The 23,562-nt window shown below is 49.7% G+C and overlaps 1 protein-coding gene across 10 annotated transcripts in view; it reads left to right on the top strand.

Moving 5' to 3' along the window:
• The window catches only part of PSD3 (pleckstrin and Sec7 domain containing 3), a 398,292-nt gene extending 375,679 nt beyond the window's left edge, over window positions 1-22,613 (top strand). For 8 of the 10 annotated variants that reach the window (XM_072950169.1, XM_072950168.1, XM_072950167.1 and 5 more), the window contains one exon: window positions 13,482-21,040. In XM_072950169.1, coding sequence (XP_072806270.1) covers window positions 13,482-13,697 — 216 coding nt within the window. In that variant the 3' untranslated portion in view covers window positions 13,698-21,040. Of the gene's footprint in view, window positions 1-13,481; window positions 21,041-22,540 lie in introns of those variants that run through there. The other 2 variants (XR_012064351.1, XR_012064354.1) reach the window with 2 other exon arrangements.
• The last annotated feature ends 949 nt before the right edge of the window (window positions 22,614-23,562 follow it).

Genomic DNA, 23,562 nt, shown 5'->3' with positions numbered 1-23,562 from the left:
CTTGGCTCCCTGGGCTAGACTCCGCGGCATACCCACTCCCAAATTTCGACCTGGGGTAGCATATGCTTACGGCTCAAGGCAGGCAGGACCCACGCCCACCACATGGCTAGGGAATTCAATTATAGAAACAACAAATGTCCATTCTAACAAGGCATATAAATCTCCTGGGACAGAATATGTTCAATCAAGAAAATCTAGGACACTCTTGAGGCATGATACGCTTTTTTCTGAATGTCTCATTTTTGGTGGCATGTGAGAGGGTATGATTCCTTCTGAACCTTGCTCTCTGAGAATAAGAGCATGTCCCGTGCGGCGACGTTAAGGGAACTCAAACAGCTCAGCTCCTGAAGCACACACGACAGAAAGTTCTGCTCGTAAGCCCTCAGCCTCACTGCTGGGTGATTTGCTGCATGGCAGGTGGGTGGGTTGATGTATTGCTTTTTGAACAGATTCTCTGGTTGTGATCTTAGCTCTGTTTCTGCAGATCGCTCAGTCTTTGTCACCATCAAAGAAGTAATTTTCACATTTCCTCTCACGGGAGCAGTGCAAGGGCGTATCTCAGTGCAAGGCCAGCTGTCACCAGGCACAGCCACCTCTGAGACAAAATGATCTGGCTGTTCATTAGTAAGTGGCCTCGGTCTCAACAGTACAGAGATGGCGTGGTTACCCTTCCTCTCCCTGGTGAAAGCAGGGGTGGTGTTCCATTAACTTCCTCAAAGAAGATCGGTAGCAAGTCTCACTGTCAGTAACAGAGTCTAGCCGGGAATCCTGTGTCATCTCCTTTACAGAAAACAGCACGAGGTGGCTGTGTGTCTGGATCTGAGCTGAGGTGTGGCAGGTTAATAGAACTCTTGGGAGAATTTAAGAATTTCCTGTTACTAGTAGGAGACGAAGTGTTTGGAGTCAAAACCTAGAGACCAAGGACCAGCAGTTGGCGGGCACCAAGCCCACTTAGGAGCAGGACACGATGCTTGCCATTTGGAGCTGGGCTGTGTCTGACAGGCTGAGACGGGGCTGACGTGCTCTGCGGCTTCATCTGTAAATGATGCCACTTTTGAAGGGAGGAGACGCTTAGCAGCAGGGTCCTTTGGATCACACTGTAAATAGATGATTAAGAAGGCAGAACACACGGCCGGTCATGGACCTGCAGTGACTCCCTGACCCTAAATCCTCACTCACGCCGGGAATGTCAGCTCCGAGGGGGGTCACTGCTTTGGGCTAAGGTACTGTCTGCAAGGAAAGGGCAAATACTTGCAGTAATAAAATAGTGTAATCAGGAATGGGGCTGGACTGGAAGTTAGGGGGCAGTTTAGTCTCATCCTTGATGTGTTTGGTACATAGGGATCCTCTCTGCACCTCAGTTTCCTGCCTGTGAAAGTGACACGGGATTGGGTGAACTGACCAGTCAGGTCCCTTCCAACTCTATTCTTGATGAGAGTGCCATACTCACCCCAGTTACTTCATTGGATTAACTCGCTCTCACGGTGATCCCTAAGGGTGTGGTTAAACACAGAACAAAGAGTGCTTGGATTTGAAACGGGGAGGGTATAGCTCAAGTGGTAGGGTGCATGCTTAGCAGGCACAAGGTCCTGAGTTCAATCCCCAGTGCCTCCTCTAAAAGTAAATAAATAAGCCTAATTACCTCCCCTTCCCCCCAAAAAGCTTTGAAAACAAGAACATTTGGATCTGGGGACACCAGGGGTCTAAGGCAGCTCTGTGCAATAGAGATAGAATGCAAAGCACTTATGTCATTTTAAGTTTTCTAGTAGCTTCACTTAAAAATAAAAGGAAACAGGTGGAATTCTTTGTAGTAAGCTTTTCCCAGTGTAACACACGTCCAACACAGTATCATTTCCTCACGTCATCAATATAAACCATGAAGCTACTGTACATTGTTTCTTTTCCTTCCTGAGTCTTCCAAGTTTGTACTTGGGGCACATCTCTGTGCAGGGTGGCCACGTTTCTCGTGCTCTGGAGCCACGTGAGGCAGTGGCTCCTGTCCAGGGCAGCACGTGGAGAGACCACGTGACCTGCTTAGAAGCCAGCCAGGGCCGGGGAGGCCGGATGACGGCGTGGGTGCAGGTTCGTTCTGGTCTAACAGTCCCTGTGCTGTGCCAGTCATAGACTATTTTGTCCTTACTTCTGGGTGAGGGGGTCAGTACGAGGAAGCCCACCTGGGGTGAAGGCTGTCACCTCAGTGACTTGTGAGAATAAAGCCCTCATCCATCCCCCCACAAAGAGATTCTCAGGCCAGCAATGCCAGCAGCCCCCTTCCCCCTTTGGGTAAATGGCCCTCCTCACCCGTTAGCGTGCTGACTGCCGGTGCTGTGAGCCGTTTCCTGGGCTAACGCTGCTTTTTTGTTTTTACCCTGTCTTACTCCCTTAGGGTGTTTTCCTACTATTTTCTGTAAGAATCTGTATGCTTTGGATGTGAGACTTTTGAACCTGTGTTTGCTTGGGCACCTGAGCTGAGGGGATGGGCTGTTTGAGGGCAGCCGGCTACCAAGGGCTGGTAGGTGTGTCCAGTTCAGTTACTCAGTAGACTGGTAGTAAAACTTGAAATGGTTTTTATTTTGTTTCTGGAAATCTTAGAGCAAAATCCTGTGCCAGCCAGGAGATGTCTGTGCAGGGACTCAGCGCAGCCCTCACTGGAGGCGGGGGCGGGCCCCCCGGAGCCCAGACTTCCTGCAGGAGTGCCCAGCGAGACTCGGAGGAGGGTCCTGGACGGTTACCACTCCCCTCACTCTGCCCGCGTGGAACCCGAGACTGGAAGAGGCAGGGGCCTTGCTCAGGCCTGGCTGCTCCAGATTCTGACCCCACAGGTTGAAGACACTTTACCAAGAGAGGCTCGGAATTGGACACAGAACTGCTCAGATGTTATAGGGACATCTGAACTGGGGACACAGAGAGGGTAAAACTGCTTTAAACTCAGAAGTGATTCATATATATTGGGGATGACGTGGCATGGGAGACCAGTGGGGAAGGCAATTTTGATACAGGAAAATGTGGGGTGAGAGGATGGTGGTGTCCCTTGTCTCAGCCTGGGACACACCCCACCAAGTGGGGGTCCTTGGCTTCGCACACGAAGAATTCAAGAGCGAGCCACAGTTGAGTGAGGGTAGATTTATTCAGAGAGATGCACACTCCGTAGGCAGAGTGCAGACCGCCTCACTCAGAGCGAGGCGCCCACGAGGCATGGTGTTGCTAGTTTTCATGGGCTCAGTCACTTCAGTGCTAACAAGGGGCAGGATTAGTCCAACTACTTCGGGGAAGGGGCTGGGATTCCCAGGAACTGGGCCACCAGCCACTTTTTGACCTTTTTCGGTCAGCCCGGTACCTGTCCTGGCCCCTGCGGGAGGACCGTTTGCAGCTACTGTGTTACGAGGAGCATATACTGAAGCTCAAGGTCTACTGGGAGTTGAGTCTGCCACCGTCCTGGTGCTCACTGCTGTGTCATTCCTTTAATGACGGTGCCCTGCCCCCGTCCCTCCTGTCTCAGTTTAGAGCAAAGGTCCTTCAGTGCTCCCTGAAAACCTACTTCCAAAATTTCCTGCGAAGACTGACCTGCCCCCTCACGCCTGGCACTGTGGTGGGAGCCGGGGGCGTGCTCCTGGGGGACACGGTGGGCGACTTAGGGTGTCTCATTACGCCCAGAAGCACAAACAAAATATAAACCAAAGGATTAGGAGCGTGGCCTGTATAAAAATGTTGTCACAACAAACTAAAATTTTGTTTTAGGTGTGAGTTCCTAAAGAAAAATTTAGCGAGAGACTAATTTTTATCCCACAGAAGTTAACTTTAGCCTCCTTCCAGAGAAGTTGTGTTTTTTCCAGCTCAAATTACTCATTTTGGGTATGTAGCAACTTAACTTCACATCCCTGTATTTCAAAGGGCAATTTGTTTTTGCCTCATTTTGCTGAACAGCAGACTTTTTAATCCCACTGATCCAGGCAAGGTGAATTTTCTTTTTCCAGGTAATTTTATAACATATCTATTGCCAAAACCCTCACGCTGGGCAGGAGCCTGGTGCCCAGTGGGGCTGCAGGATTGACCGTGGCTGGGGGGGAACTGGACAGGTCACTTCTTGAATTTTCTGTCTAGAATATACAGTGTTCCATTTCCTGTGTGAGCTTTGTGGACTTTTAAATGAAGTATTTTCAGTTTCATTTCTAAGAAGAAATAAAAATCTGGGTACTAATGCAGAGAGGGGTTTACAGGGGGTGGCCACCCAGCACTGCTCACTCCCAGCAGGGCCTGTGGGAGCCCGCGGGGCAGGGCTGTGGGGCTGAGCTGCCACCTGGCAAAGACCCGTCACCGGAGGAGCGTCGGCCAGTCAGGCCAGGATCATAGGATGGAGAAAAAGATGTTCTCAGCCCCAGTGCTTTTTGTCTGTTACAGCTTTTTGACCTCTTCTGCTCGCTTTATTGTTGTTACCGAGTCCAAACTCGTCCTGCTCGCTGCACGGCAGGCCAGTAAATCAGGAGACAAGGTGCTGGGGCAAGGAATAGCGACTTTATTCGGAAACCTGGCAGACCGACAGGATGGCAGAATGATGTCTTGGAGAGTCATCCTGCTCCAGTCAGAATACAGGCTCCTTTTACACTAAAGAGCAGGGGAGGGGGTGGGGTTCGTTGTTGCAGACTCCTTGCTGCAGGAATTCTCTGTTCTTGCAGCTGTCCAAGCGGGTCAGGCCATGGTGTCCCTGTAAACCTCCAACAAAACAAAGGTTATTCTCTAGTTTGCAACTTGCCACCTATAGTAAGTGCAGAAGAGCTGACATCCTTAAAGGTCAGGGCCCGGAGAATAGGCTCTCTTGTGGATTTCAGGCTAAAGGCAACACTGTTTCCCAAAAGGTGCAGAGCTGGCAAGACTGAGCCTGGAAAACAGGGCACAGTGGTCAAAACTTAAAGAGCAGATCCAGTATGGAGTCAGATCTGTTCTCATTTATCACATTATGAAAACTCAGCTTTTTATTTTAGTTTACTTTTTAACGGAAGTCAGGAAGTTCGTTAAGAGAGCCATCGAGCCAAAAGGTAGACGGAGAGGAGCACAGAATTCACTGCCCCCGGTTTTCCCAGAGAGCCACAAATACCAAGTATACAAACTGAAAATGCCTAGATTTGCTCTATTTTGGCAGTGGGTTCCCGCCGCATGCAGAAACCTGAAGTGGGATAGCATAGGGGGAAAACGTTAACATTTTCTTTTTAAAAAGTCTCTGCAAATGAGTTCTCCAGCATCCTATAGAATTCAGTCTTTATTCGAATGAGCGGTTCCTTCAAGAGCTCCTCCTGGTTTTGTTGGCTTGTTTTAAGTTTTTGGTTTATTCCTTTTCGCCAGTGTGGAGATCTAGGAGCAAGAAGGGCTTTGCTGTGTACGTGACATTATTGGCGTTCCTCTCATTTCATGTTACGCTGGCCTTACCCTGCGTGCACAAGAAGGGGAAATGTATTCAGGACTTGATTGCTGAAGCGGTGAGGTCTGAATGCAAATGGCAGTGCCAAGTTAGACTTGTTATTGCGGTTTTGTTTTCATTCGCTGTTACTGTCATATTCATGAGTATCAGAGGTCAAAAGGAGATCGGGTTCTATTAAGTGAAATGAAAAACGGTAGGCAGAGCTCAGGAGAAAAGAAACTGCTCAGTCAGGTGCATGTGCATTCATATACAGATGTGATTCAACTTCTTTTCAAATAATAACAATACTAATTTTTTTTAACACTTAACATTCACCCTAAGCTGCAGCTTGCTTGGCCTCAGACACTGCATTTTTTTGTTCCTCCCTAGCAGACATTGCTGCCAGTGTAAGGGACATTTTTCCTACATATTTGAGAAGTGTTCTCACAGGTGACTGAAGACCAACTTCATAAATACATATTGCAAAAAAAAATGTAGTAAGGAGGTTACAGAGTGAAGAACTTGATTTTAGTTTAAGAAAAAAAAAGCCATTGAGCATTTGGATTGTTTTTGGCTTTGGGTGGTTACAGAAGGCTTCATGGAAATAGCAAATCCTCAGAAGGACATTGTTCTTAGAGCGTGCTGAATGGACAGCCCCAGACAAAGTTCAGGCGCTTCTCTGCAGAGTAGCCCCTGGACTTGGATTTGGTCAAATCTCATCTCCAGTTTTTCTGATGGTGGAATTAGATCTTACGGTGACATCACTAGAAGTCTGTTCACACTGCTGGAGAATTCCTGAGCCGAGAAGCAGGGCCTACAGCTCTGAAATTTCTAAGAATTGATCTGAGAATGAATCTGCGGAGACTGGGACAAAACCTTGAATAACGTGACCAAGGCAGCAGTTGTGCCCAAGGCACGTCTCTGCTCAGACTCCCTTCACCCTCCCCGATGAAGGACACCCCTGGAAGGACACCACGTGATGGAGACTAACGACAACTTAGGAAAATAAATCAATGCTGCTCTTATTAGTCAGTGGCCACGTGGCCCAAGACAGCTCTTTCACTGCCGCATTGCTTCTCCGAGATGCATTTTTTCCAGCCCATCTTCTTCTTAATGCGCTCTATCTGAAGCCATGTTAATTCTTGCATGGCGATTGCCTTGTGGCATGAAATTATATTAATTCAAACATGTAGCTTTTGATTGTTTCTTCTGCCCTTTTTACCATCTGGTTATTAGCATTGTCATCAGAGCAATGTCAGACCTATCAGAGCAAGGGTATAACCTTCCGTATTATTATTATTTACTTGTTTAGTGTCAGGAGCAGGTTCCCTCCCAGGTCACTGCTCTGACCCTGGAACCAAGACACCAGGTTGGTGTAGAGGTACTCACCCGAGGGAAGGTGTGGTCCTGGTGCCTCCTTGGGAGTCACACGCTGGGGCATCGGGCGCAGGAATTCAGATATAAATAACCGTGGACTTACCTTCGGTGGATGCTTCTGTTAGAAGTAAGTTGAGAGGCCACCTATCACGTCACAGTGAGATCTAGGCACTGTCCGAATGGAGAATCACCATGCTCCACATACGATGGTCCAGTTTCTCACTTTTTTAAAGCTCCAAGTGGGTCTTCATGTCCTGCCACATAAGAGAGGCTCAGAAAACGTGTCTCTGTTTTATGAACCTCAGAAGTGAAGGATCAACTCCGTTTCTTTCTGGGTGTAGAGAGCCCAGTCCTACGCATGCAGCCCACCCCCAGCGCACTCTGCAGGGTTTGCCGCATGTGGAGTCTTGCCAGCCATGGTCAGGGCACGTGGACACGGAGGACACAGAGTCTCTGCTGTGTGTACCCGTCAGGGTGAGACCTCAGCATTTTTGTAGAAAACATGGGAATGTGCAACACGAGATGAAAGCATGTCCCCAGAGGCTACTGATGGAGGTTCTCATGAGGCATTTCCCTCTGCATCTATGTCTGTTCTCATTTTTCTTGAATTTGCCATTCTGAGAGTTCAAAATATGTTTTCTATTAGCTATGAGAAATTTTGTTTTCTCCTATTTGTTTCTTCTTCCCATTCATACACTCACCCAATGTTCACTTGACTTACTTCACTTAGTATGATCATCTCTAGGTCCATCCATGTTGCTGCAAATGACATTATTCTTTTTCATGGCTGAGTAGTATTCCCTTGGATATATATACCGTATCTTCTTTATCTGTTCAATTGTTGATGGACAGTTAGTTTACTTCCATGTCTTGGCTATTGTATATAGTGCTTCTGTGAACATTGGGGTGCATGTATCTCTTGGAATTAGAGTTTCCTCCATATATATGCCCAGGAGTGGGATTGCTGGATCATGGCATAAGTCAATTTTTAGTTTCTTAAGGAACCTCCATACTATTCTCCATAGTGGCTGCACCAGTTTACATTCTGACCAACAGTGTAGGAGGGTTCCCTTTTCTGCACATCCTCTCCAGCATTTATTATTTGTAGACTTTTTGATGATGCCATTCTCACTGGAGTGAGGTGATACCTCCTTGTAGTTCTGATTTGCATTTCTCTGATAATTAGTGATACTGAGCATCTTTTCATGTGCCTGTTGTCCATCTGTATGTCTCCTTGGAGAAATGCCTGTTTAGGTCTTCTGCCCATTTTTTGATTGGGTTTTTTTGGGTTTTTTGTTGTTGTTGAGTTGTATGAGCTGTTAGTGTATTTTGGAAATTAAGCCACTGTTGTGGTCAGTTGGAATTTTTTTTGTGAGTGAGTCAAAGCTGAATGTTAACCATTTTATTAAGTCTGCAAATAACAGAAAACTTGACTAAATGTTTAAACAATGTAAACATTCTTCATGTCACTTAGGAAAACTGGAAGTAGTTGGTCGCGGGCTCACTGAGACCTGCCACTGAGGCTGAATGATCTTCCTGCAGTTCTCACTTGCTGTCTTTGGCACATGGGCTTTTTTGTTTCCATGCTTGTCATTTCGTGGTTTCAAATTCCAGAATGCCTGCCAAGGCTCCACTGTTTCATCTGCTTCCGTGGAAGCACCCTGGTTAGCTCTCTTTGCGTGCTATTGGCCGGGTCTAGGCCATGCGGCTGCCAGGGCGCCTGGCAGGGGGGTGAGGGTTGTCACATCTGGGTTAGACCACGGTTCCTCTCCTGGGGCTGGGACACTGCCATTCTCAGCAGGAACCACAGCTCCGTTCTCTGAAAGAGGAGGCTGCCAGGAGAGCAGCCAACGGCATTAGCTGCTCCATCCCTGCCGGCTTCTTTGGCTGAGGTTGACCCAGCCTGGACCATGGTCCTCAGGTTCTCAGTCTCCGCCCTGCACAGCAGGTCTTTACAAGTGACCAACACACTCACTGCTGTTGTTTGCTTTTTGATACACACCAGCTCTAACTTAAAACTTAAATTTCAAGAGTGGGCCTAGAAAAAAGAATAAGAATCTTCCTTCCCTGAAAGGAAGAAAGGACGGAACACCTCCCGAGATCCCGTGTGGCTGCAGAGTTAGGAAGAAGTCTCACTTGCCCCCCCAAGGGAGAAGCCAGGGGACGTCGCGGGGAAGGGACTTGGAGAGCGGTGCTCCCTGCTCTGCCCCTCAGGGCTCCGTTCAGGGCCGCTTGCCTCTACTCAGAGGCAGTGTGCATTTGGCCCCAAAGCCCCGGAGCAGAGCTTTACATACTTGGATGAGTCTGTAATCCCGGAAGGACAGGGGTTAGTGTCTGTCCAGTTGTCCCAGACAGCCCTGAGATTAAAGATGTTTACCTGAAGGATTTTGAAGAGGCATTTGGCCTGGCTGCAGAGAATGGTAGAAAGCAAAGCTGTATGACTGGGTTTAGTCGCCTCTGTCCCTGTAAGCCTTTTTAACTCAGAAATAGGGCACAGCCATTTGGAAGTTCCTGAGCCAACCCCCCGTTGCTTTTTCCTTATTTCTCTCAACAACCAAGCAGCCCTGGTTTCTGCCCCACTTCCACCCTTTGCTTTGGTTTGTCTTTTCTTCTCATCTGGTGACTCAGGTACTGCCACTCCTCTGTGCTGCGCCTTTTGTTTGTTGATTGACACACTGATGTACTCTCAATACGAACAAGGTTTAGTAAAATGATCTAAAGGCAACTTCAGGACAGATTCAGAAACCCAATGTAAGGCACATGTTTTTTTTACTGTAATTTACTGGGGAAAACACCTTTGCATCTGGAGCTGTGGAATGAGTGGATGAAGGCTTTTCTTCAGGTATTTTTTAGGTGAATTTCCTCAGTAGTGTCAGTTTCTTCAAAAACTAGAAGAAAACAGGCCCCGTCACCTTGTCTCCTTTTGTCCCCTTTCAGGTCATCTCAAAGAATTGTCTTTCATGGCCCCTTTATCGTATAAATGCCCCCAGCTTCATGAAACATGTGCCTTACATTGGGTTTCTGAATCTGTCCTGAAGTTGCCTTTAGATCATTTTACTAAACCTTGTTCGTATTGAGAGTAGTCCTTTCCTGCATTTTAATCTTGCCACCCAGGCGGTTTAGAGATAGATTAAGTCTCTAAATTCCTAGAATGAATAGGATCTTAGATTTCACTGATGCATGGGCTACTGTGTAACACTGATGACATATTTTTTATTAGCATATGTCTGCATTAAACCCTTATGTAGTTGTCTGAAAAAAAGCTTAGTTTTTATTATTTTACTGTGCTAACTTCTTTATTAAAATTGGAATGTGTACCAATTAGTGATGCTTTCATCTGCAGTTACCACTACCTGGTGCACAAGAAAAGCTGCTCAGCATCACTCATCATCAGGGAAACACTGAGAGAGCAGCTCCCACCTGTCAGGATGGCTGCCGTCAAAAAGAACACAAATAACACATGTTGGCGAGGATGTGGGGGAAAGGGAGCCCTCCTACACTGTTGGTGGAATGTCAGTTGGTGCAGTGGAGTTGGGGGGTGGGATAAATTAGGAGTTTGAGATTAACAGGTACACACTACTCTATATACAACAGATAAACAAGGGTCTACTGTAGAGCACAGGGAACTGTATTCAATATTATATAATAACCTGTAACGGAAAAGAATCTGACAGAAGAATTTATATATATTGGAAGACTTCGCCTATCTTCGTTGGCAGTTTATACTGGTGTGTTCTTTCATATACATAGAAAACTGAGTAACTTTGCTGTACACCTGAAACTAACACAACGTTGTAAATCAACCAAACTTTGATAAAAAAAAAATTGGTGCAGCCTCTGTGGACAGCAGTACAGAGGTCCCTCAAAAAACTAAAAATACAGCTACCTGTATGATCCAGCAATTCCATTTCTCAGTAAATATCCAAAGAAAAGTTCGAAAAGACACATGCACCCCAGTATTCATAGCAGCATTATTTACAATAGCCAACATATAGGAGCAGCCCAGGTGTCCATCAATCGATAAATGGATAAAGAAGATGTGGTGTATGTGGAATACCACTCAGTCATAAAAAACAATGAAATCTTGCCATTGGCAAAGGGTATTATGCTCAGAGAAAGACAAACGCTGTATTTCACTTACGTGTGGAATCTAAGAAAACAAATGAACAAACATAACAAAACAGAAACAGAGTCATAGACACACAGGTGGTGGCCAGAGGGGAGGGGGTAGGGGAGGAGAGGGCCTGGTGAGGAAGATGGAAAGGTACAAACTTCCAGCTGCAGAACAGAGGAGTTAGGGGCAGGAAATGTGCAGTGTGGGGCATACAGTTAGTAATTATGTAGCGTCATTGTGTGGTGACAGGTCATAATTAGACTCACCGTGGTGATCAATTTGAAATGTATAGAACTATTGAATCACTATGTTGTGTAACAGGAACTAACAGTGTTGTAGGTCAGTTATACATCAGAAACAAACAAATGAATAAATAAACTCACAGTGAAAAAGACCAGACGTGTGGTTGCCAGAGGTGGGGGTGGGGAGGGGATTGGAGGAAGGCGGTCAAAGGTGCAGACTTCAGTTATAAATAAAACCTAGGGATGTAACGTGCAACGTGATAAATGTAATTAATGGTGTTGTATGTTACATATGAAAGTTTTGAGAGAGTAAATCCTAAGAGTTCCCATCACAAGGAAAAACGTTTTTTGTGTGTCTTTAGTTTTGTGCCTATATGAGGTGTTGGATAGTCACCAAACTTTTTGTGATAATTCTTTCATGACACGTGCAAGGCAGATCATTTGCCGTATGCCTTAAACTGACACAGTGCTGTGCGTCAATTATATCCCAGTGAAACTGGAGGAAAAACGTGGGGAAAAGACAGTTCCTGAGGAACAGTGGCTTCAGCCCTCAGGATGTGTATTGTTCATACTTAGCAAGATAGTTAGAGGCAGGAGGGGATCCTGGAGTTGGATCCAGCTCATTGTGTCATCGCAAACCCATCCTCTTTTGATCTCTGTGTTTTTCCCTCAGGCCTTGCATGTTGTCCTTTTGCCCTCGTGCCTGCTGCCCCTGTCAACGGGCGCAGCTCTGGGAACCACATCCAGGTCAAGGGAGGAGCAAGAGTGAGGGGCCAGCACCAGTGGCTTCTCCTCTGAAGCCTGCCCTTCGTATCAGAAAGGAAAAGTGCTTTCCCAGAAGTGCCCCCCCAGCCCCAGGAGAGTTCTCCTTACATCTCATTGGCCAAACCACCACGGGGCCCATCTGAGATGCAGGAGGGTCTGGGAAAGTAAGCGTTTGGGTTTTAGCGGCCTTTGCAGTGAGAGGAACCTAGGAGAAGAGAGGGGTTGAGAATGGCTCTTGATGGGCCAGACAGCCGGTGTGTGTCAGAGTGGTCACCCTGAAATACACACTCACATGCATGCTTTTTCATATCCCGGGAGGGAGGTAGAGCTTAAGAGTGTGGGCCCCAGAGTCAGACCTCCTGAGTTCAAATCGCAGCTTCACTTCTCTGCTGACGCTGACTCTGGACTTACCTCTGCCTCTCTTTACTGTAAAAGAAGGTCAGTAAGGTGCCAGGTCCCTGTGGTTGTGGTATTAATGGCCTGAGTTTAGCGTGTGGGCCCCCCACGAGTGTCGTCATCACCGTCAGCCCGAGCTTGGCACCCACGTGTGCGTGCATCACACCCAGAGCGAGCGCAGTCACTAGCAGCTTCTCCCTACTTTTAAACAAAAAGCTTAAAAGAGTAGCTTCAGCTTCATGATTACTGACTGAACGCTGACATATATAAAATTTCAACCTGGCCAGAAGAACCCTTGAAAGGTCTATGGTCACAGCAGGCTTCACCTGTCTTCATTGGGACAGTTTATAGTGGTGTGCTCTTTTGTTTAGAAATAAAGCACTTTAGGCCTTCTATAAACGCTCCATGTGTGAAGCAGTTTGTTGAAAGACTTATTTGGACCAGAATCTATCAAATCAAGAATCTGAAGCCCTTCTGTCATTTGTCATAGATATTTAATAGTTCTATATGGTGACGTGGATAGAAACTTAAAAAAAAAAGCCAGCACCAATTACGGTTAGAGGAAAAAAGAAAACGTCTACAGCGTTCGAATCAAGGTGCTGCTGAAGACACAGTAGACACTCAACACACAGTTAATTTAAAAAAAAATTGTAGAATGAGAAAAAGCATCAGAAAATAATCTGAATTTTTGCAAGAAACTGCAGTGCTCTGGGAAGTCGGTGATCCTAGCAGAAAAGCCGTGGCAGGATGCCCAGAGCAGCTTCTAGGAAGCATTGCAGGGTACCGGAGTATGGGTTCACCATGAACTGCTTCCTCGAGCCGCGTCCCAGCCATGCTCCAGTGAGGCCGTGGCCTCACGAGGGAGGGAGGCTCCCAGGAGCCTGCGCCCGGAGAGCCGTCCGGTCCCCAGACCAGAGGCCGTGGCTCTCCCAGCTCCCACTTCCTCGTGCTGAGCATGCAGGGAGCGTCCTTCCTCCCTCTGGTAGCCGATAACTCCGAGCTGACGTTCCTTCCGAACAAAGGAGAACTGAAAGTCTGTCATTTCTTACCCAGTAAATGAGCCCATCAGTTGGTCTCCTGTCCCTGTGTCCACTCTGGGGAATGAGGTCCAGCCTACGGGACGGGGACAGGCCGGGCGCGCTCACTGTGCCTTTGTGAACAGGGTACTGACCCCCTCTTCTCTGACTCCCTGCAGAAAACCCGCTATGAAACGTACGTCCGTGTCCTGAAAGAGGGGGGCGTGGAGCTCCTGAATAGCAGCGGGGGGGGCCCCGCAGGCCTGAAGAAGTCACACTCCAGTCCCTCGCTGAACCCAGATTCGTCCCCGGTCACGGCCAAGGTCAAGCGGAACGTGTCAGAGAGGAAGGACCACCGACCTGAAACGCCGGGCATTAAGCAAAAAGTTACTTAGAGTCCACCTGCGGCCAGGAAGCGCTGGTCGTGGAGCAAAACAGAGCTTTTCAAGATCTTTCTGGTAAATCCGTGAATATATTTAAAAAAAAAAAAGTCTGTGACTAAATGGTGCATTAGGAACCTTTTCTATTGTATATTTTTGTTAGTTTCTGTACAGATTGTCTCTTTGCTCTTGATTTCTTTGCTTTGATGATTTTTGCTCCTTGGTAACTAATGCACCTTTCATGGGGGGGGGACCATGATTCCGGAGTGAGTTCTGTCCCACTCCTCCCCTGGTTTTCTGCCCAGTTGTTTCTGTGTGTTCTCAATCAGCTGTTACATTTTTTTTTTAAGGTTAAAAATTTAATCCATTGTGAAACACTTAACTGGACAACCTTTGTAGTTTAGAAACTTCTAGCCAGAGTTAATATAAGCCTTTTTTATGTGAACTCTCGCTCAGTCACAGAGGTGGAATCGAGCACGCGCAGAAGTTCAGTTAAGAGCGCGAGGGATCGGGACGTCCCTTGGTGACGTGCCACCGGGTGCGCGTCTGAGCACTTCGTGTTGAGGCCCTGCCTGCTGGGAGCAGGGGAAGGGCGCAAGGACCTCGGGGCCGAGAATGTAGGAGGCACGTTCCTTGCCTGAGCGCCGATTCCACCCCAGCCAGTCAGGAGGAGGAAGTGGAGCCCTTTGCCATTGAAGGCTGAGGGAGGGTGACCGCGAGCTCGTTCTGTTTTCTAAGGGATAGTGGCAGACTCTTCCGGGAGCTGCAGCAGCAGGCATGTCTTTGGTCTGCAGGAAGTACGTCCTCCCACTCCCGCAGGGCAAGGAACCAGAACCGTCTGCCCTCAATACCCTGCCGCTGGGAGTTAGGTTCCTCTGTCTGTGGGCACCGTGTGGTCTCCTGGTTGTGAGACTCTTAGGGTCTTCCTAACAAAATACTTTTGAAATGGAACCTCTTTCATTCTTCCCTTAATCCAGGCAAAACTTAAAGAAAGGAAAAAGTAGTTTTTGCCTGTAGTTGTTTGGCAATGGAATAGTGATGCTTTGAAATGTATCTGAATCAAGGAAAAGTGACGAGCCTCCCGGTGGCACCAGCAGAGCCGCCTTGTCTGCTCATCTCGGTCCGTCCCTTCCACCGCCTCTTCCTTCTGCTGTGACCGAGCTTCCCCCTAAAGTCAACCCTTCGTCTTAAATTCCGTCTTTGTATTTGCTCAGAACAGTCACAAGCTTGGCCCAGGGACGGTCCCTTTAAAATTCAGGTGATAAACAGAACGTTCTCTCACTGACGAAGGGCAGGGGGTGAAAACTGAGCCCATTGCGAGCTCGAGTTTTCTGATTTTAAAACCTTGAAACTTTGTGCTCCTTAAACCTATAACCTGCACCACTTCATAACTAACGCAGTCCCTCTGGACATCCTTTTCTGTCCCATAGAAGCTCACTCGCGTTCCACTCAGCTACTAGTTCAGGTACTCTGACCAAAGAATCAGGGGCCCTGCGTGCGTGGGCAGCGTGGTGCCAGGGGGTGGGGGTGGGGGGTCTGGGAAGCCCGCGCTCGCCCCCTGGTGCTTTCTAGCGGTATTTTGTTCTGATGCGCCAGCGTTTGCACAGGGCTGTGCTTCCTTCAGCTGCGTCAATGCCCACATTTGCTGGTGCCCAGAAAAGAGAAACCCCTCGTAAGGGTGCAGCTGCTGGCTCGTGGGAACTGGGTTTGCCACACCTTCAGAAAACTCCCTCTCGCCCTCTGTCTTGTTTAGGTAAGGGCAGTGATTACATTTGTTTCAAAGCCTAGAAAGAAACAGGGTGGTTACCACCATGGCCTGTGGACCTGAGTCCCTTTTGTGGCTTCTGACTGAACCCAGGATTTCTGCAAGGGCGTCATCTGCCTTTCTAGAGTCTGAATCGCCGGCCTCGTGTTTTCTGCCCAGATCTCTCTCCTGAGGGGAAGGAGGTGCCGAGACCGTGTCATCCCTGAGCATCAGAACCAAGGAACAAGTGTCCCTGGCTGGCTTGAACGCGTGTGCTCACAGTCGCGTGTGTCCGTGCGTGCAGCGTCGTGTGTCTCGCTCAGAGTTTGTGCTTCCCGTGGGGCGGTCCTTGCCGCAGCGTTTGGGCCTTGGGGTAGCTCTGCGGCGCCCGCTCAGCCCCAGCCCCACGGCCGCGTCGTGCTTGTCGCAGGGCTCCCCAGTGCCGTGTCCGGGAACTTCCGGGCGTGCTGGTAGCTGCTGGTGAGGAGGGCACGTGTGGAGCTGGGGTGCATACAGAGCGTTCGCAGAGTTTACCTGGAAGACCAGCTGCAGAGGTGGTTTGCGAGCCGGGACCCCACGCTGCCCTGGCGCAACGTTGTCGGCCCGCCTCTAGGGGCTGGGCTGGGACCCCTCCCCCCGAGGCCTCCGTACTGTCTGGTGTCGGCACCCCAGCAGGCCAGGAGCTCATCCTGCCCGAGGCAGGCCCCCCACCTGACGAGATTCTGAGGCTCTTGCCCGTAGTCAGTCATGTTTTCTTTTGTGATCATCTTTTTCCCGTGGTATCTCATCAGGAGACACTGAAGACATTCCTTCCCTTTCTCAGCTTCTGCGAGGCTGCTGCCCAGCTCACGGTACAGGGGAGCCCTCCGCTCCTTTCCTCCTGAAGGTACTGCCCCCCACCCTTTACCCAGACCTCAGCGCCAGGGGCCTGACATGCCTCTCCATCCGATAAGTCCTTGTTCCTCATCACATAGACACACTTAATTCTTAGCACAGAAAATCTGGAGAGTCGTCACAGTATCTTGGTGATCTCTTGTTGCAGAACTGCCCAAAGAAGTGGCCTGTGGATGAAATTGAAGGGTTTTGGGGCTGGTTCCCTCACCGCACATGTTGTGGCATTTGCAGGGAGGTGTCAGGAATTCCTTGCTCACAATCAAAACTTAATTACCAGCATGCAGAGTCCTTATTTTGTTGCCAGCCATAGACATTATTTGAAGCACGCTATTTAGAAACATCATTTGCTGACTCTTAGCAATGCCTGATTAAACCAAGCAGTACTTCTGCACATTTTAATTGATCTCAGCAAAAGCAGCGCGTGGGGGTGTCCCCCATGGATCTGCAGTCCCGGATCCCAGGAACCTCTCCCATGGCCCTCAGGTAGAGAGGGCGGGGTCAGCAGTGCAGGACCCTCTGTGTTCCATCCTGACGGTGAGGACTGCTCCTAGTCAGACGTGATGCGAGGGACTTCATTCCGGGAGAGAGAACTTGGCTGGCTTTCCGGGGCCAAGCTAGGGGTAGTGGTCTCCCTGCGGCCAAAGCACAGAACTGATAAGCGTTTACACACCCAGCAGGGAAGGAGCCTTGTGCAGGCCTGGCCTGCTGTCCCCAGCATCCTGGAAAGAGCCAGGAGGTCATCCTTACGGAGGCGGGGCCTGCTTGACCCTGAGCTGTACCTCTTCTCCGCCTTTATCCCTAATCCCAGTCAGTTGGAAGAAAACTGACATTTAAGAGGTTTCTCCTTGGTCTCACCCTCAGGACTCTCGTGGGTTTAGTTAGTAGTCATTGGAATCGCATTCTCTGGCAGTTTTCCTTGGAGTCATCAGTCAGGCTCTCTCAGCCTGAGTTCTCAGGTTGTGTCTCGGGCTCGCAGGCCCCGATCTCTGTAGTTTAGCTGTCGGGGGCCCGGAGCAAGTTTTCAGCAGGTTGGCGGCCAGCGTCCTTCACTTCAGGAGTGGGCGATCCCCGACCGCTTCACTTTGCCGTCAGCAGGGTGTTGCAGCCGTAGGAGGAGCGCCGTTAAACCGGAACCAAAGTGGCTCCCCGGACGTGTTGAGCGTTGGGCCCAGTGAGCGGCCATCGTGGCTTTGGGTTTAAGTTTCCCACAGCATCTGCTCCAACAGACAAAGACCAGTCAGCTCTGTAGGTAGAGAAGCGTCTGGGCCTTCCTGGCTCCACAGCTCTCTGGCTGTCTCTCCTCCCAGGCCATCAGCCTGCCCGGGGCAACAGGTGTCTCCATCGGCCTTTGACATCTTCTGCCATCCCATCCAGAGGCCTTTAGCGGCCACTCTTGCACCACAGAATAACCCCAGCAGCGACGGAGCGCTTCCCAGGGTCTCAGTCTCACAAGGAGGACTCGGTCCAAAGCCATCGCCATTTTCCTTTTGTGCCCAGGTGGGTGTCCTCTGCCCTGGACAGTGACAGGCCAGTGCCTGCAGGGGGTGTCTTCAGAAAGCGAGTGTCCTAAAGACTTGAATCCGCGTGACGGTTTACAGACCAGAATGCAGCAGCAAGAAAATACTGCAGGTTAAGTCGTATGTGCAGTAGGGTTCCCTAAGTCTCTGTGGCTCTTCCTTTGTAATTTACGTGTGTATCTGTAACATCGCAGGCTTTTGGAGAATATTCACGCAGATCGTCTGTCAACAGCAAAGAATACGCTTCTTGTCACCCGCCAGTGTCCTAGTGGGTGTTTGTAATTGTGTGTGTACCTGTGTGTCCGTGTGTAGATTGTACATCAGTGTACAGTGTGTGTATGTCAAATGTATGTGTCCGTAACCAGTGTGAATGGAAAGCAAGTAAAAACCTCACAGGACTGAGTGTATAATGCAGTTTTTGAGAGTCTGTATAGTGGTACTGTTTTATTACACTTAAAGTCAAAGGATATTTTGATTAATTTTTTTAATAATAAGATTTTATGCTAGAAAATTTAGTCTTTGAGCTTTGAATCACCAGGGCAAATATGACTCTGAACTAACTGTTGAACTAGCTCAGCGTACTGTGTGCAGTACCAAGGGGGTAGCTCATTATAACTTCGCTTTACAGAAAGAAACACACACACAGCCTGAGCTTTCTCTTAGCAATTGCAGTATTAAAGCACTTAAAGTCAAACTGGCAGTTTGGGGCTTCTTACAAAATGTGATGCTGTAAAGCACACGTTCTTTATTGTTGTAATTAGTCCAGAAAAACAGCTTTCAGAAGAGCGCAGTGAGTGGCAGGTGTCACCTACACACCGCGTCCGTTTTCACAGTAGCTCAGACCACTCCGAGCACCACGTCCTCGCCTCTGCACCTCGGGAAATGCTCCAGCCGCTGGAGTCGCTCGGGGCTCCCCAGGACGGGGTTCCGTCGCACGAATCAGCGTCTCATCACAGGTGAAAGAAGTTTAGGACAGGCTATGGACCAGCTTGAAACTTTAATATTTTTATACTTAGATCTCTCTTCCTGCCTCTCCCCAAAGAAGACCCACTGGCCTTAGCTGTCTGAGCTTGCCGCTTACCATACAGTGTATACATAGATAACTAGAGATTAAAATTTTATTACCCAGCATGTTGGTGTATTTACAGCAGAGCTGAGTGCGTGTGAGTGAGTTGTTGAGGGCGGTGTATGTGTCTGAACACCGCCTGGCGCTCCTGTGTCCCACTCGGGGGGGCCGCGTTGTGGGGCGCGAGGCTCGTCCCCGCCCCAGGCTGCAGGAGTGGTGGTCGCGACACTTGAAGTTTTTAAATGAACTCTAGAGTCTCAAATTATTTTTGCAAATGTATCCTACGTCCTAACCCTCGTTGGCGTGCGGTGCGCTGGCTTTGTGGCTGTCCAGCAAGGTCTTCGTTCCACAAGAGTGTGTTTCCTTCTAAGAACTGTAGTGATTTGCAAAAACCTCCATCTGATTCGGCAATTGTCTACAAAAGGAGTACCAAACATCAGAAAGTTTACTTTGGGGCCTTCGTTATTTGAAACGTTCGGACTTTTCACAGAAAGCCAAGTAACCATTTGGCCTGGATGGTACCTACTTGACTTTTAATGCCACCAGGAGACTTTCTGAAATTGTAGGAACGAAAGGAATTAGACCAACTGAAGTGGGGGGTGCGGGGCAGCGTGTGAGGCACTGAGCTTCCACCCGAGGGGGACGGCGGATGGCCGGTCTGCTCCTGAGAGCCCCAGGACCAGTTTACTGTCCCCTCGGTGTGTGCGGGGACAGGCACACGTGCGGGCCTCCGGAGCGCGTGCATACGCTCGCACCGTGTGCACAGTGGCTGTTGTCAGTTATGTGAGAGCTGCACCGGGAGGGGGCCGTGGCTCGCAGGCCTGGGGGCCGGGGTATGACCTGCTGATGCGCTGGGCTGTGGGGCTGGAGATGGGGAGTGAGGGCAGGTGTCCCTTCGCTGGGCGGAGTACTGAGCCTTCACGAGCAGAGTGAGAAAAATAAGCACCTTAACTTCAGATCCTGAAGTGTTGCTTCCAAGAAGGAATTCGGAGTCCCACTGAGGCTGGGACACCCCCAAGGAGCCCAGCACGAAGCTCAGCTCGGGACCGCACCGCAGGCCGGGGCTCCCCTCTGGCACCCCAGAGATGGGGCCTTGTCTCTCTTCCCCGCCCCCCTCCTGGGCTCCTGGAGCCACGAGCACAGCTGGTCTGGTCCACGTGCTCCTTCCTGGGCTGCAGGAACCCAGCTGTCCTCACGGGCCAAGCCTGCAGAGGGGGACTGAGTCACTGGCAGGGACACGTAATAAAGGTACGAAGAAAACGCCCCGATGAAGCCAACACCCTGTGTTTTGTCTTTGCAAGAAAAGAGCTGGCGTGTTGAGCCGTAAGCAGGGAAGGGTGGTCTCGCTGCCGTCGGCCTTGAGGACAGGCAGGCAGAAGGGCAATGCTTTGCCTTCTTTACCATAAAGCCAGCCTCTCACGGTTCCAGCCTGTTAACCGGGGTTCAAACACTTTGGCAGAGTGGCACGCCCCTCTGCCTGCAGAGTTTTCTGCACCAATCCCTTCCGTTTCCCTGCAGCCCTGGTGCCATGTGTCCCTGCAAATTGTGCAAGTGGTTAGCGATCAGATAGCAGACTGCTCCTTCTCCGTGGCCACACTCAGCATTAGCGGACCTGGAGGAGCTAACGGTACTGTCCCTGTGCTGGGAACCCGCACCTCCCCGCCCACCGGCCTCCCAAGGAAGGGCCGTCTCCCGGAAAGGACGGCGTCTGCGGTGGCCGCCTTGGGAATGGAACAGTGATTTATGTGGATGTTGTTAACGTGTTTAAAGAATATTTTGGAAATTCAGTTTACATTCTACAGTTGCTTTATTTTTTCTGGAAATAGATGTACATAAATACTCCCCCATCTCTCTGCCATTCAAGTAGAGCGAACCGGTGTGGACAGTGAGTCGTCTGCCGTGCGTAGAAGCTGCGACCTATAGATACATTTCTCTACCGCGTACGTGTTCCTGGATATAACTGTTCCTGTGTTTTTATAAGTTGGGGCTAATTTGTTGTTTGACAGCAACAACCTTTATTGCATTTAGATGGTTTTTATGTCAGAGAAATCATGCAAAACAGTGAAGGATTTAACACCTGTATATGATATATGTAAATGTACAAACTTCAGAAAGAAATAAATCCAACAAATTTCAATCGTTTGAGGGAACGTTTCATTTCCTTCTTTAAGCAGCGAGAGCGGTGCCTTTCAGACTGAGCACAGCCCAGTGCACCCCTTCCCGGGAAAAGCCACCGACAGGCCCGGCCGAGGGAGCTTTGGCTGCGGAGGCAAGAAAGCCAGTTTGTTCAGCTGGGCGACACCTCCGTGCGCCCCTGAAGCCTGCTGCCTTCATCGGGGCCCCGCGGAGGGAGGGCTGGGGCTTTCGAATCCACATGCGTCCCATCCACGTGTGTCCCATCCACGCCAGCACTTCTCACCAAGGCAGAGGGGCGGGGGGTCCGGCACTGCCCTGACGCACATCACCCATCACCACTTTATGGGGCCTACTGTGTGCATTTGTGCTCTCCAAACCAAACTTGATGTCAAAAATCACATCTGCTGACTTGGAAAACGAAAAAAAATCAAATTCCAGCCCAATCACTTACCTTCTGAATATTGGAGAGGATGTCTTATGTTGGGGGTGGGAGCTTTCTGAAGCAAGGCTGCTGGTTCTCTCTTCCTCAACATAAATGAGAACTTTGTCCTGCAGAGACCAAACCAGCCGCTCTGAGGTGTGAATCCCTCGGGGACAGACGGCTGGGGGGCGGGCGCTCCCAGGCTTCCACCCAAACTCCCTCAAATGTGAATCCTCTTGTGCAAATACTGAATCAGGTTGCACACCTGAAACTAATACGTAATACGCCGGTTATATCTCAGAAAAAAATCCAAAACAAAACTCCAGTGCTCCTTGCCCGGTTGTCCTCTGGAGCTGCGAGTTTTGTGTGTCTTGTCATATTGTTTGTTGCACAATTAATAGTATTTGAACCAAAGGAAACTATAGAGGTCATTTCTAAAAGATGAATGCTCACAGGAGGAAGCTCAAGACGCAGGGCACATTAAGGTGTTCCGGTGAAGAAACTAGCAACTCTGAACACGTCTCGCCCCAAGAGGAAACCAGGGTGTTCACCCGTGCGACTGCTGAGTCACTGTCACGTTTTACTGAAAACTGTAAGCAACGGGGCGTATGGGAGGCAGGCATCCCCCCAGCACTGGGGAGGACGCGGCAGCCCAGTGACCTTGACTTTAGTCCTGGCCGTCGTTTCAGAGCGAGTAGGAAGGAAGCAGCAGATAACGTGGAAGCCAGCCTGGTTTCCTGGGAACAGACCGTGTCAGACGATGTTCATGCCCAGTTTTGTAAAATCAGGTGGGTTAGAAGAGCGCAGCAGGCAGGTATCTGAGCTGTAACAAAGAACTGAACGTGGCCTTTCATGACCTGTGTCTGGGCAAAGTGGAAAACTAGGACCCGGACGTCCGTATGGCTGGTGGGCGTGTGAGCACTTGACCGATGCTCATTAAAGGCCCACATCAAGCTGGGGGGCGTTTCTGGGCTCTTGCGGCAAAGCTTGCCTTTTGGCCCCATCCGTTCAACATTGTAATTAGGAACTTGACTAAAGCTACAAAGGATGAGTATTTATGAAAAAATGTTTATGTCGCAGAGCGGGGAGAGAGTGACGATACTGAAGACCAGGCTCAGGATTTGGAAAAACACTTCATCAGGCAGAGAAACGGGGCAGATCAGCAAGGTAAGATGAGAGCGGGCACGATTTTACACTTCGATCAGTAAGAAGCCGGTTACACAAGGTCAACAGCAGCCCTTGTGGTGCCTCGTGTGGCAAACAGACAGGAGAGCAAGCCTCCAGCCTTCCCCTCCAGCAAGCCTGCTCGGGCTGTCTCTATGAAGAGAGGGCTGTTTCCGAGACCAGGAAGGTGAGCCACCTGCCCTGCACCCGGGAGACTGGCCCTGAGACCTGGGTGTGAACACACCAGAGGGCGTGCCGAAGGGGTGACCAGGGCTGGTGACTGGAACCTATGAGAAGAAACACACCAGCTCAGTGGCAGGGAGAGCCTCCCCGCCTCCAGCTGCCACAACACAGGTCCTCCTCCCACAGGCTAGTTGCGACGTGGCCTGGCACCCATGGTGGCCAGAGGGACACTGAGGACCAAGAGAAACATCCGGCGGGTGGCTGGATGGTCATAGTGATGACCAGGGGTACAGATATTTAAATCGGGTGCACTAAGCGGCCTGGCACTTTACGTGATGCTGGGACGTAGCACCATGGTGTCCCCATGTCACAGGTGACGAAAGGCCGACATCAGGCTCCATCTCTTCAGGTCTCCTGTGGCATTTTAATACCTCAACCACTTCCATCTTCAGCCACAGATGTCAGAGCTCTAACAGCACTTCCTTTCCAATCAGCCTCAGACTTGAGAAGCAGTGAGGCCACTCACGGGAGTAGGAATGTCTGCATGTGCCCCACAAGCCACTGGCGTAGGACCCTTTTCAGCTCCCCACTGGCATCACGGGGATTTAAACCTACAAATGCCTGGGTCCCATCCCACCCAGGAAGTGCTGATCGGACTGGTCTGGAGTGGGGCTGGGGAGCTGACTGATGTGCAGCATGACTGGAGAAGCCGTTCCTGAGAGCCTGGCCTCTCCCAGCTCCCACCGCATCTCCTT

This window comes from Vicugna pacos, chromosome 26 (assembly GCF_048564905.1).
Source record: "Vicugna pacos chromosome 26, VicPac4, whole genome shotgun sequence".
NCBI classification, from domain to species: Eukaryota; Metazoa; Chordata; class Mammalia; order Artiodactyla; family Camelidae; genus Vicugna; species Vicugna pacos.
This window is presented reverse-complemented; position numbering and strand designations above follow the sequence as displayed.